Consider the following 12,864-nt stretch of genomic DNA (forward strand, 5'->3'; position numbering starts at 1 on the left):
TCAGTGCAGGTGGAGACAGTAACTACGGAATATCTGTACCTGAGGATTTCACTGGAGGCTCCTCTTTAACTCTTTGGACTTTTTGTCTTTTTCTTTTTTTGTTTTTCATTTTTTTGCCATCAAGACTTATTTGATATTACTTTATGTACTTTATGTATGTTATTCTTTGCTGCCGCCACGAGCTGATGTTTTCAGTGGTTACTGAATCCCAACATACAGGTATTTTCTGAGGGGTGAAAACTATAGAACGAGGAAAATTTCCATCAAAGACTCTCATTTTGAGACTGCATCCCAGCCTGAAGGGAGTTGTTGTCGGCGAGGCTGTGACACCTTCAGATAAACTGCGTGATCATGGCAGACTTCCCTTCCAAAGTTACCACAGAGACCGGCTCCCCCAGCTCCCAGAGCTCTCCGCAGGGGGGGAACAGCCTCCGAGGGCTGGCAGCTAACGTCACCACCATGATGGACATGTCCTTCATCCGAAGCATCCCGGCCATCCTCATGATGACTGAAATAGTATGTAACAAATCCAGAGCTGTTCTTTTTTTTTTTTTTTTTTTTTTACTCTGTTCAACTCTATTCAGAACAAACTTGTTTTCAATTCTACTCCATTCTGTCAAACTTCAGCTCTGTTCTTTTCCACACTGTCTCTGTCAAAAACATTGTGACTGAAACCACTGGTGGCTTAGTTTACAAATTACTAAAGAATACAGCTAGTGATATTTAATTGTTTTCTTATTATCAACAAAACCTATGAAAACCAAATGTTAATTTATTTAAATAGTTTATTTATTGGGGACTAGGTTTAGCTGTGGATTAATACACATTTGGTGCTCTAGAGAGAATTCATTCAATACAATTTTATTTATATAGCACCAAAATCATAACCTAAATTATCTCAAGGGACTTTAAAGAGTGAGCTCAAAACCTTGTAGAATTATAGAAAGAAACCCAACAGTTCCCACACTCATATAGATAGAGTGTAGGTAAATCGGTAATAAAAACGAGTTAACCAAATATAGATCCTGATGTATTGATTATCAAGGATGAGTTAAAGGCACAACACGCTGTATAATGAACTTGTTGTAGTGCAATCAACATTACAGCAGCACTAGATAAGGATATTTGTATATCTGTAACCCAAATCTTGTGCCACAGGAATTTGTTTGTGTGTCAGCAAACTTCAGGCTGTGCATCATAAATGTCACTGGTTATCTATCAACAAAAACATGACTGTCGCCGGTCAAAGCCTCTTTCTTATTGCTCTGCAGTGTGCACACAGTCATGTCTGGTTGTTTCAGGATCTGGCACTGAGCTGAGAGCTGAAATTGAAATTTGGCTGTGAGAGGTAGCTGGGCTGGGTTGTTATGTTTGCTGAAACACTTGGCTATAAAACTGAATGGAGTGCAGAAGTTATCAAGTTAACAGTGTTCAGCTTCAGCAAAAATTCATTTCCCCCTCCTGTGATGCATTTGCACAAGACTCTGTCCACACAGAGGACACGTGACTAGCTGGATGACTGACAGGTGCAGGAGATCTTTGTCCCCTGGAGGCCCCGTTCCCTCCTGACTCTCCTTTGACCATCCCATTAAGCCATTGAACCTAGTGTGTAGTCTTGAAGGACAGATGGACCTATGTTAATGTTCATTCTGTATACACACGGTTAAATATTTGCAACCCCTTCATGCTTTAAGAGTTGCAAGTTTTATTGGCTTCTGATGGTGTTGTAGTAGTAGGGCCAGCTATGCGGAAGTCAGCAGAAGTAAACTTTTGTTGTATTCAAAAGTTTGATTAAATCTGGTGAAGTTTGTGAAGTGTGGCAGGTAACTCAGGCAAAGCTTTACCTATTTATTTATTTAATTACTCAGTAATAATAAACTTAATTTAGCATGTTTCAACATGTCTCCTTGAAAATGACAAGTACAGATGTCATCTTTTCCCAACAATCGAGTATATCAGCATCTGTTACAGCTTTGTTTAATGTTCAGGCTACCATGTGATTGTTACTTGGCTAATATGAACTAACTTCTTTTTATGTTGCTGCAGTGATCAATGTTCTTGCAGTGGTTAGAGTTATGTCATCCCAAGGTTAACAAGCAGGGAACGTTGTCTCACAACTGCAAACTAGAGTTTGCAGTTTAACTCCTACAACACAGGACTTGCTGTTTGAACTGATTTTTCAGATGCTCCAGTTTTTAAATGTTGCAAAGCTGTAGACCAACACAACCCTGGCATCACCTTATAAAGTACGTAGGTATTATATTATGTATTTAACACTAGCAGCATTCATTGGTTGTTCACTACAGAGAATAAGGGTACACCCTCATGCCAAAAAGGTGATTTATGACCCCTGATTAATGAACACCCCCCCCCCCCCCCCCCCACCACGTGGCATAAGCCCCGCCCCTTGACGACATCACTCCCTAACCCTGTCTCTATGACATCACTTCCTAACCCCACCCATCAAACCCCCCACCCCTTTTCTGACATCACTTCATTCATCCTACCCCCTTCATTGTTTTTCATTCCCTTCAAGACAACATAAAATAAATATAAATAAATTAGGGGTGTTTGATGTGAACATTTGGGTGTGCTTGATGTAAACATTGGCTGTAGCTGCTTTCTCCTTGTGCTGTGGTCACATGGAAAGGAGTGCTAAGTGACAGAGTTTCAGATCAAAGGGTCAATATGCAATGTTGTAGACAAGGCGTCTCATGAGGAGGCATTTGTTGATTCTAGCATGTCACAAAAGTGAGAAATAATGTCTCCTTCCTCCGTTTGCTACTGCCCCCCCATTTGCTTCCGTCGCTCCTATCACTGGGAAAACCCCTCCCCGCATCATCACACCTCTCCAGCAATTTTCTGCAGGACGATATACATATATAAATAAAAGCATTTATAAAAGTTCTGAAAATACAAACTTTCAAAGTTGCAAAATAAAATAAAATAAAATTGAGGAGCGACAAAAGTCTGCAGAATGTCTGAAGGTCCGGAAGTGACGTCACAAAGGTGAGGAGCTTATGCCGCGTGGTGGGGGTTGGTGAGGGGGGGCGGTCATAAATCAGGGGTCATAAATCACTTTATTGGCATAAGGGTGTACCCTTATTCTCTCACTACTCAACTACTTCAAGTCCAATAATCAATCTGCTTTCAACTCTGTTTTGGTCTCTACCAACTACTGAGGGGCATATCTGGTTGTAGCTGCTAGGTGCTCAACCATGTCCACCAGCTTGTCGCTGATTTTGTCTGGGTGCAGTTTGGTGCTGGACAGGTGGTGTACACTGTGGACACAAGTGACAGTCACATGTCTGCTGGAGTTTGTCATTGAAACAGGAAAAGTAGAAAAGCGTCACAAAGGTAGAAAAATGATATGAATATTTAGAAGAATCAGAATCAGAAAAACTTTATATAGTTTAAATAGTTTAAAATGTTTCTAAAATAAATAAAATAGTGAAAATAAAAAAAAATAAAATATCTGAAGTTTGCTAACTTTAGCTAACATTAGCCACCAGGCACCACTACTCATACCAGGCCAAGTAAGACTGTAGCAACAAAACCTCTGGGAGTATTGACAGGAGCACAAGTGCAATTGATTATTTATGAATCAAACCTTCACACCAGAGCCATGTTTTAAGAGCATGTGGGTCCCAAAACTACCTGGGAATGTCTGTAGGGGAACACACAATGTCTCCCACTGTCCCATACACTCAATGGTGTGTCCTTGGTCAAGGGACTTAAGTCCCAGCTTATCTTACATTGCAAACAGAAGAGGGTGTGTGTTCACCTCCCATATCAGACTGGCTGTAACTTTGTGAATGTGAAGCTGGCCATCAATAGAAATATTATTTATGCTCAGTGAGCTTGAATTGGTTAAATAAAGGTTGAAAACCAGGCTCCGCTATGGTTCTCATTATGGCTCATTTTAGTTTCAGTGTTGGTGTCTGGCTGTTTTTGTGAGGATTTGCTTCTGCTGGCAGTGTTTCTTACCTTACTGATCTGTCAGACTTAATTCCAAACAAAGTGTTATCCAGGGTGAGAGAGAGGACTGCTTCCAAAAGTTGATTCACCTGGTTTGACTTTTCACTCCAAGCTACTTTGAGTCAGCCTCAGGCAGTTTCCTGTGAAAGCGGATAAACATTTAAATTAGGTCACCATTTTCATACTGACACAAAAACAGTTCAGTAAATGAAACTGAAGTAAATGAAGCAGCACAGCAGTAGGATGAAATTGTAGTTGTTGTACATCTAGAAAACAAAGTAGTTAGTGGTCAGCGCATTTTATCAAAAAAAAAAAAATTGGAAATTAAGTGTCTCCGCTATTTAAATCGACGTGAAAGCTTGTGTGATACAGTTTCACACTGCCACTTCATAATTTGAAAGGGTTTGCTTGTTTTTGTGAACTTTAAACTGGGATCTTCTGTAAACAGACCTTTGCTGGATTTCCAGTCATGCCTGCATTTAACACAGAGTCAAGAAAGAATCAAATGTTTCCAAGAAGGATTATTGATATGAAAATTGTTTGATCTAATCACTAAATGTCACCTTGTGTGCCATCGAGAATTTGACTGAGCCTCTATTTAGACACAGACTGTGTGTCTGTCTGTTTGTCTGTCTGTCTGTGTTTGCCATTGTCATTTTCCATTTTCCCCACACATACTTAGGCAAAAACAATTTTAAAAAAGGGGAAAGGAGTGAAAAAGGAAGTAGCTGAATTGTTATTTCAAACGTTTTTGAAACCGGACATCTTCCTTTCTACATCACTTCATTCATTCATCTTCCATTAGTGTTTAATCCGTAGAACAACTGGTTTTCTGTTTCAGCTCCTTGTGCAATATTAATGAATAATGTGCCCCAAGCATTCTGCCTTATAAAACACACCTGCACAATATGTAAATATCAATATTGAAGCTTGTGATAAGAATCATGGTTTAACTTGAAAAGTTCTTCTTATCACACAGATCTAACATCTATTTCACACACTGTCCATAATTAATGTTCAACAATAAAGTTATTAAGGGAGGGAAAAATACGTTTCATTCAATGAATGACTGTGGATCACATTTTACTGTTAAATGGGAAACTGAGGTTATCTGTTCCTCTAGTTCAGAACAGAGGTCTTTGTTAAGGTGGTGTCCACTGTGTGTGTGTGTGCGTGCGTGCATGTGTGCGTGCGTGCATGTATGTATGTGTGCGTGTATCTGTTGCGTCAAAAGGGAAACATGATATCTGCATACATAATAGACTGTCCTTTCTCATGGGACACAAGAGAAAGAGAGACAGATGCAGAGAAAGGAACTTTAATTTCTGACATAAAACAAACAAGGCCCTCATTGATAATGTTAAAAAAACCAATGTTGGTGCAGTTTTGGTTAAAGCACATCCTTGTGGCTTCCTTGCTCCACGTCTCAGTCCTTCCTGTTTTCTCTCTCTGACCTCTCTAGTTTTTGGGCCTGCTCCAGTGGGCATTGATAGCCAGCGCCCCCTACACAATTTTGCCAGCATACGGCTGGGTGATGTTTGTGGCTGTCACTCTATGGCTCCTCACCACCATCCTCTTCTTCATGATCCTGTTCAGCGCCCCGCGAAAACTCACCGCTGTCCCCTGGCCCCTGACGGTAAGAAGGAAAACTTCTACTTCTACCTAGGGACTTAAAGACTTAAGTAAAACAATAATCAGAGTTTTGAAAGCAATCTTTGGCATCTATTATTATTTATTAGGGTTTTAACACTCTGAAAACAATGACCATGTCAAAGCGGTGAGAAGAACACAGACAAAATGGCACAAACAGAAATCCGTCACGGGAAATCACCAAAACTGGTCTAATTTTGACAGAAAGTTGTGTTCACACACAAGCACTGTAAAACTCTGATGGAGGAAATATATTTTTACGCTCTTTGAAATGATGCTATTCTCTTTGTGCAGTTGATGTTAGGTGTATCAAGCTGCAGAAGCTCTGAAGAGACATTAACTCTGCTGTCTCCCAGGCAAGACCTTAAAGCACTAGAGAAAGGTGCATAAACAAGAAGAAGCAACAGGATTCTGACTTGAGCGTTAATGTCAAGGATAAAGGATCATTTGAGGTTTGATCAAAGGAAAAGACAAAATAGTACAGTGAAGTAGGCTGTGAAATGACAATACCGGGGCAGTGGTTCAAGGCGCCCAAATACAGACAGGATAGAGAATAATTAACAACAGGGGACACCAGGATGGAAAGGAAAAGCTGTGAGTAACTTGTGCTTAATGTTTCTCCTCTTCTGCTAGGTGATGATGTATCAAGGCATAGCCACGGTCCTCTATCTGACTGCCTTCCTGGCCAATGCAGCATCTGTCCATCCTTTCCGCTATTCCTATTTCTATGGACATATGGCAGCCGCCGCTGTAAGATGCCCGACACCACTCACACTAACACACATACAAAGAACTAGTTAAATATGCAAGAAACACTCTAAGATCACACTCTGATATGTCTGATATATCCCATTTGTCTGTTGTCAACAATCAAAAATCCTGGAGTCCTGGAGCATCATACATTCACTCAGTCATCCAATGTTTGAGCACTGGGTGCATTTAACACATCTGACCCTCCCTCCTCCCATCTCACTGGCATCGGTGTTTCGCTAGGTGTACCTCTGATAGCATATTTACTTATCAGGCTGCAGCAAATACACACACCCAGACCTTGGGAGAAGCAGAGTAGGATGCAGGAGGGTGAGGCTCTCACATGACTGGGAAGTATGTCATGTGCCTTTGTTACCTTTGTACCACAGTTGCCACTTGCTCCTTACTTCTGCTGTTTGAGGTTATCAGTGTTCAATAAAAAAAAAAAGTATTTGATGTGTGAAGTGGATACACAGGAAATGATGTGTGTGTGTGTGTGTGTGTGTGTGTGTGTGTGTGTGTGTGTGTGTGTGTGTGTGTGTGTGTGTGTGTGTGTGAGAGAGAGAGAGAGAGAGAGATGCTGTTTTGTCGTCTCTTCCATAGGCTAAAGTCCATGCTACAGTAGCATTTGTATGATTTCACACACACACACACACACACATCCACAGCCCCGTCCCCGTCCTATCACACAATCTTATCAGTTGCATTTTACCGCCTTTGAGACACACCAGACCAGATGCATTTATCATGGCTAATGGCCCATTAGTGCATTGTTAAAACTGTTACACAAGTACCTGGAATCTGTATAGATGTGATTACATGTAGATGTAAATTTATCTTAGATCTTTGCTTTCTGAAGAAATTTAAGAGGTGTAATTGTCTCTCATTTACCCTGTCAATGTCTCTGTCTGTCTGTCTGTCTGTCTGTCTGTCTGTCTGTCTGTCTGTCTGTCTGTCTGTCTGTCTGTCTGTCTGTCTGCCCGCCCGTCCAGTTCTTCGGTGCTGTGGTGACCCTGGCATATGGTGCTAGTGCTTTCTTCTCCTATTTGGACTGGAAGGGAGATGGAGGAAACGCTGCCACCAGCACAGTGCCGACCTAGGACTCAAACCTGTGATGTTGTTGCTGCTGGGCAAAGACTCCTCGTGTTTTCTTTCTCTAAAAGTGCTGTCATTATTTGGATAGTCATATTTGGATAGTCACACTGACTTGTCTCAGTCACTGCTAACTCTGGTAACCCAAATTCTGACCTCAGTCTAACCCCAGTACTGACAATAAGATGAAACCTAATCCAGACAGAAGATATCCACACATTCATTTTCGGTCACACTCAACAGACTTCCACCTTCACATTATGAAAATAAGTTGCACATCAGCACTGGATTACCCACATAAAAATGTTTATATTGATACTGTGTCTCAGCAACACAATATCAACACATTTCTGGTGTACTGCACTGAGGCCTCACATTCAGGCCTTCCTATAATAATATATTTAATAATGTTATTTTGAATCCACAAACAAAAAGCCAATGGTGCCTTTAGACACCAAGGGTGTTGCTTGTATAGAATGAAATGCTTTCATACGTGCATTGTAAGTGTATCATTGAGGTAAGAGCATCATACAGTTACCAATATCTCCAGGCTGTATTTAAAATACTCATAAGATGCCTCACCATTCACTTAAGGCAATAGGTTTAATCTGTCTTCTTGCCAAGAGTTAGATAGATTTATGCTGAGCTAAACTTACTGGCTGCACACTGTAGCTTCATACTTAACTTACAGATATGATACCGGTATCAATCTTCAAGCTCTCAGCAAGAAAGCAGATAAGCAATGTTTCCCCAAAATGTCAGACTATTCCTTTAAAGTAAGCAAATCACTGGGGACAAGTGCTATAATTACTAACTTTGTGGTAACAACGTAGTGTATCATGTCTAGGGTCCATTATCCATCATGTAGAAACATGAAGATTTTTATATTGTATTTGTTTGTTTACAGAGTACGGCGTTGCTCTCATAAACTGACATGACACAGGAGGAGGGTGTGAAGAAGGACTGTTTGAATAGTATCTGTGTCCTGCAGACATATCACTTTAATTTCCTTTGACAAATATCCAGAACACAGGCATGTGCTCGCATAGAAACTGACCTTAAACTAATTTCATAAAGAAAGCCAAATTACTGATGAAAATAACAATGTCCATGTCCATGGTTGTAGGTTGCAGAATATATAGTATTAATCAAACTTCTCCTGAAGTAGACTTTCTGAAGAGACAGTGTTTCTGCAGGACATTAATGACTCCTTCGATAATTCAAATATTATTCTACTAGTGAGTCATCAAGTTATGGAAACAGTGTGCATACATTTTTCTGATTAACATCAAACAGTGCTCTGCTCCTGTTGCACTGTATGTACCTTTATGGATATGTTGTGTTTTTGTACCAAAAATTTGAATACTAGTGAAATCCTGTGATCAGTGCTGGGACTCAACCCTGCGCTTGTTCAAATAAAGCACTCGGTGATTTCAATGTAAGGCTTTTACTTGTTTATTTGTTTTTGGATTTTTTTTTAGTTTTACTAACAAATGTGACATCGACAGTAATATAGCAATAACAAATATTAAAACTGTCATGTTAAGACGAGTAGAAAACACTTTAACATTGTACTGAAAACTATACTGTAAATCTTATTTCTGATTGCAAACACACACACACACACACAATCACTATATACATTCAAAATCACTTTCACAGGCACAAAAACTCAATCAAATGAGTTTTCAAACTGAACAAATAATTTAAAATTTCATAAAACATATATTAGTTCTGTTATATCCTTTTCTTAGGGAAAAAAACATACCATTCAAAGAGAGCAGACATTCAAACATTCACTCATATCAAAATGGTTTCCTTACTGTTACTGGGATCTGTTGACCGTTTTCATATAATCATCAGCAGGATGACCTGAAATCACAAGCATTGGCCTTGTACAAGCACCAGAATTTTGGGTACCCACTCCCCAACCAGGTAGAACCCTAAACGCTAAATCTTAATAAAAATACATGTGGATAAGGGCATGATTGTAAAGTTAGGATTAGGCCTCACTCACTTGCAAATCCCTGTTTTAGAGATGTGAATATTTCAAGTAGTCAATGTCCAGTGTAATGGTTGGGGAGTAGAAAGACGTGAAAACCTTCCATCTTCACTCTTAAACTACGGAGAGGGTCCGGAGAACACACATACCATCCCAACACATGAAACACACAGGAATGCATATATGAACTTGCCGTAGATTTAAATTTAGATGTAGAGTGTGTCCTGCAGCTTGCCATCAGGGTACAAAGAAAATATCGCAAACGCCACTGACCACAAGCTGGCAACTCTCTGAAGACTCTCTCATGGGAAAAAAAACTGACATGAACACATGAAGGACGAGGCAATTCAAGAGTTTGACTTTTTGAGTGTGTGAGGGTCACTGTGACTCAGTGGAGCCAGTGTGTTTGGAGCCTGCAGGGATGAGAGATGTGACCACCAGCCCCTGACTCAGGTCCAGACCTCGACCCTCCTTCTCCTGGAAACACACAGATTCATAGAGCTGGTATTAAAGTAAAGCACTTCACACAAAAATACACACACAGAGCAGGAAGTGGGCTTGATTTTAAATGACACAACCATCTGTGAGAAAAAGTTGGTATTACAATTACAACTGTATTACAACTGTAAGAGCCACTTAAACACATACACAACACAAAAGCTTAGGAACCATATGTTGGATTTAATTAGTGAAAACTGAGGGCCCACAAAGAACAGATCACGGTTTCAGAATATAGAATGAGATTCTAAACAAAGTGTGGTTTAAAGATTTTCCAAGCTTCCAGACAACTCACAGCTCTGTATTCCAGAAGCATCTCCTTGAAGGCCATGAAGTCAGTGAACGTCAGCAGCATGTCAAAGATGTCGCCTGGGACCTCCTCTTTGTGCTGCCTGCAGATGAAGCAGCAGTGACATATTGTGAGTCTCATCAGATTTTCAGTGTACTAGTGTGACACCTAGTGGCTGCTCCAAAATAAAACTGTTTAGGAGCAACAGGTGCATCAAAACCAACTGATGTGTGAGCCGACTAGTTGCTGTCAGTGGCACCATCAATGCCACCAACTGAATTTAAGTGACCGAGCTGCTGTAAGAGGGAAACAAACAGAATGAAATGGCTTTAGAAAAGAGTTGTGTCACATCTTACATGAGCAGCTCTATGAAAGTGTTCATGTTGAAGCCAGGGATCCTCTCCACAAGCTGCTGCTCCAGGTGTTTCTCCAGCAGGTCAACCTACACAATGTAAATGAGTTAATAGGGTCTTAGTTTATCTCCCCAGGTATCAGAGAAGCTCAGCAAAAATGCATAATGGTTGATAGTGCTGTAGGTTGAAATTATATGATTATTTACTGTCATAAGGCTGAGAGTAACTGTGTATTAGATAAAGTGATATAAATCAGATATGTCATATTGCTTGAAGACAGGTGTGTTACATTACACCACAGAGAGTTGCCAAACAACTCACATATTCATTGAAGATGAGCGTGTAGCTGAGTTTGTTCTCGTCAGAGTCGTCAAACTCCAGATAGTGTTTCTCCATGAAGCTCTGCTGAAGCCGCTGAAACTCATCCTCTAAAAGAAAAGTGATGGGCAGGTAGAACATCACACATCTTTATCATAGACTGGTGAAATGTATTTAGCTGGCTTAGCAATCTCTGCATCAAATATCAAAACTACTTTTCTGTCATACACACATAGAATAAATGTTCTATATCTTAGTCTTGCAAATGCAGGCCACTTGGATTTCTTTTTTTATTTTTTTAAATTGTATTTTCCCTAAAAGTCAAAGACATTTCTCTAAAAAAAAAGAAAAAAATACAAGTGACTGAATCTGCTGAAGCATTTTAAACACCTAATTCTCATTTTCAGTGGCTCCAAAAGTCCTTTGTCTCAAGACAATCCCTTCTTACTGTCAAGTTGCTGAAAACATAATTTTACCAAACAGTATAATTGAAACTCTGTTTAACTGTTTATAAAAGACAGACAATGAACAATAAAACATTTAAAAAAGAGTGATTTCATCTCTAGTCCTACCCATGATGATGTCCTCTATGCAGCCAATAACAGCATCAAATGCAGCATCTGCAACTGAGGAGCTGGAGGAGGGAAATCAAGAGACAAAATGAATTTGACTCACAAACAGCTAAAAAAAAATTATTTTAACACCGAGCCAAGGTGGGCCTGTTGTAAAACTGTCAATTCAAAAGCCATAAAACTCTTGATCACGGTTCTATTAATTCCCCTTTCTCTAAGCTGTAGATATGAGACCTGGACATCAGTCTCAAAAATGACAACTTGAGGTTGGACTTGGATTACACTGCTGTGTCACTGGCCTGCCTTTTGACTGCTCTTGAGCCTTGAAAATAAAGACTTAAGTTTTTGACCTGGTAAAGTAAAATAAAATAAAATAAAATAAATAAATAAAAATTTATGTAGCTTAAAATGGAAACAGTTCAAATGCTGCAACCTAAATTTAGAAATCCTAAGGACTTGAACAGCATCTTAAATCGCGATTTGCTTTTAAAACGTGACTCAGATTTGTCCCACAGTACTTTTGACCGTTCTTGAGACCTGCTGTGACAGGCTTGAGATTCAAAGCATACTTAGCCAGCCCACCTGGAAATAGCAAAGTTTTCTTCGTCCATGTCAACCATCTCCACGATGTTGTCTCCACAGCTCCGGACATCTGGGGAACGAGGAAAAGCAACATCTCATCACGCATGTTTGCCAGACAAAACCTTAGACTGTATAAAAAACCAAAACAGCTAGCTAGCAAGTGCTAAACTTCACAATACAGGCAATACTGACATTCAGTCACACTGCTGCAATATAGCACTGTTAGCTAGCTTACTGGCTAGGCAAATGTTAGCTAACGATAGCTAAACACATGTAGCGTTGAATGAATACGAAATGCTATGTGTTAACTATATGTCGTATTTTCCCGAGGTAAACGTATTACTTCACACCTTAAAATACATTCATGTTAAATTAATTTACTTACTTCGCTCCTCGACGTCCATGTTGTTTCAATGAATCGTTAGCGTAGATGGTAAATAGTGAACGTAATGTTGTTACCAAGGAAACATGTGTGCGCCCTTCCGGCCAGTCCGGTAGAACAAAATCTGTGCACGTTAGTTCCTACCTGAGGACATTTCAGGGAGATTATAGAAATGAGACGAGGTACTTTGCAGATCAATTATTCAAGTTCCCTTGCTCTCTGTGCTGGAGCTTGACTTAAACGAAACTATAATATAATTATTTCCAGCGTAGATACTTGCATCTACCTCGGTTGCGATCGACTGTCCTTTCAAGAACTGTCCGTGTAGATACAGTACAGTACTAAAGGAAAACCAATAGCGCATATGTACAGAACTAAAGGAGTTCAAATGATTATAA

The 12,864-nt window shown here is 39.9% G+C and overlaps 2 protein-coding genes across 2 annotated transcripts; one reads left to right on the top strand and one right to left on the bottom strand.

The window, feature by feature from the left end:
- Positions 1-217: 217 nt before the first annotated feature.
- Positions 218-8,868, top strand: LOC121181539 (plasmolipin). The gene is made up of 4 exons (XM_041037460.1): positions 218-516; positions 5,441-5,614; positions 6,262-6,378; positions 7,371-8,868. The coding sequence occupies exons 1-4, from the start codon at positions 352-354 to the stop codon at positions 7,476-7,478; spliced, it is 564 nt and encodes a 187-aa protein (XP_040893394.1). The 5' UTR covers positions 218-351; the 3' UTR covers positions 7,479-8,868.
- Positions 8,869-8,918: 50 nt separating this feature from the next.
- On the bottom strand, positions 8,919-12,542 carry LOC121181540 (ADP-ribosylation factor-like 2 binding protein). The gene is made up of 7 exons (XM_041037461.1): positions 12,470-12,542; positions 12,085-12,154; positions 11,503-11,564; positions 10,934-11,040; positions 10,616-10,701; positions 10,266-10,362; positions 8,919-9,949 (listed from the first exon to the last, which is right to left on the bottom strand). Exons 1-7 carry the CDS (start codon positions 12,486-12,488, stop codon positions 9,851-9,853), a joined length of 540 nt encoding a protein of 179 aa, XP_040893395.1. The 5' UTR covers positions 12,489-12,542; the 3' UTR covers positions 8,919-9,850.
- Positions 12,543-12,864: the final 322 nt, after the last annotated feature.

This window comes from Toxotes jaculatrix, chromosome 5 (genome assembly GCF_017976425.1).
Source record: "Toxotes jaculatrix isolate fToxJac2 chromosome 5, fToxJac2.pri, whole genome shotgun sequence".
NCBI classification, from domain to species: Eukaryota; Metazoa; Chordata; class Actinopteri; family Toxotidae; genus Toxotes; species Toxotes jaculatrix.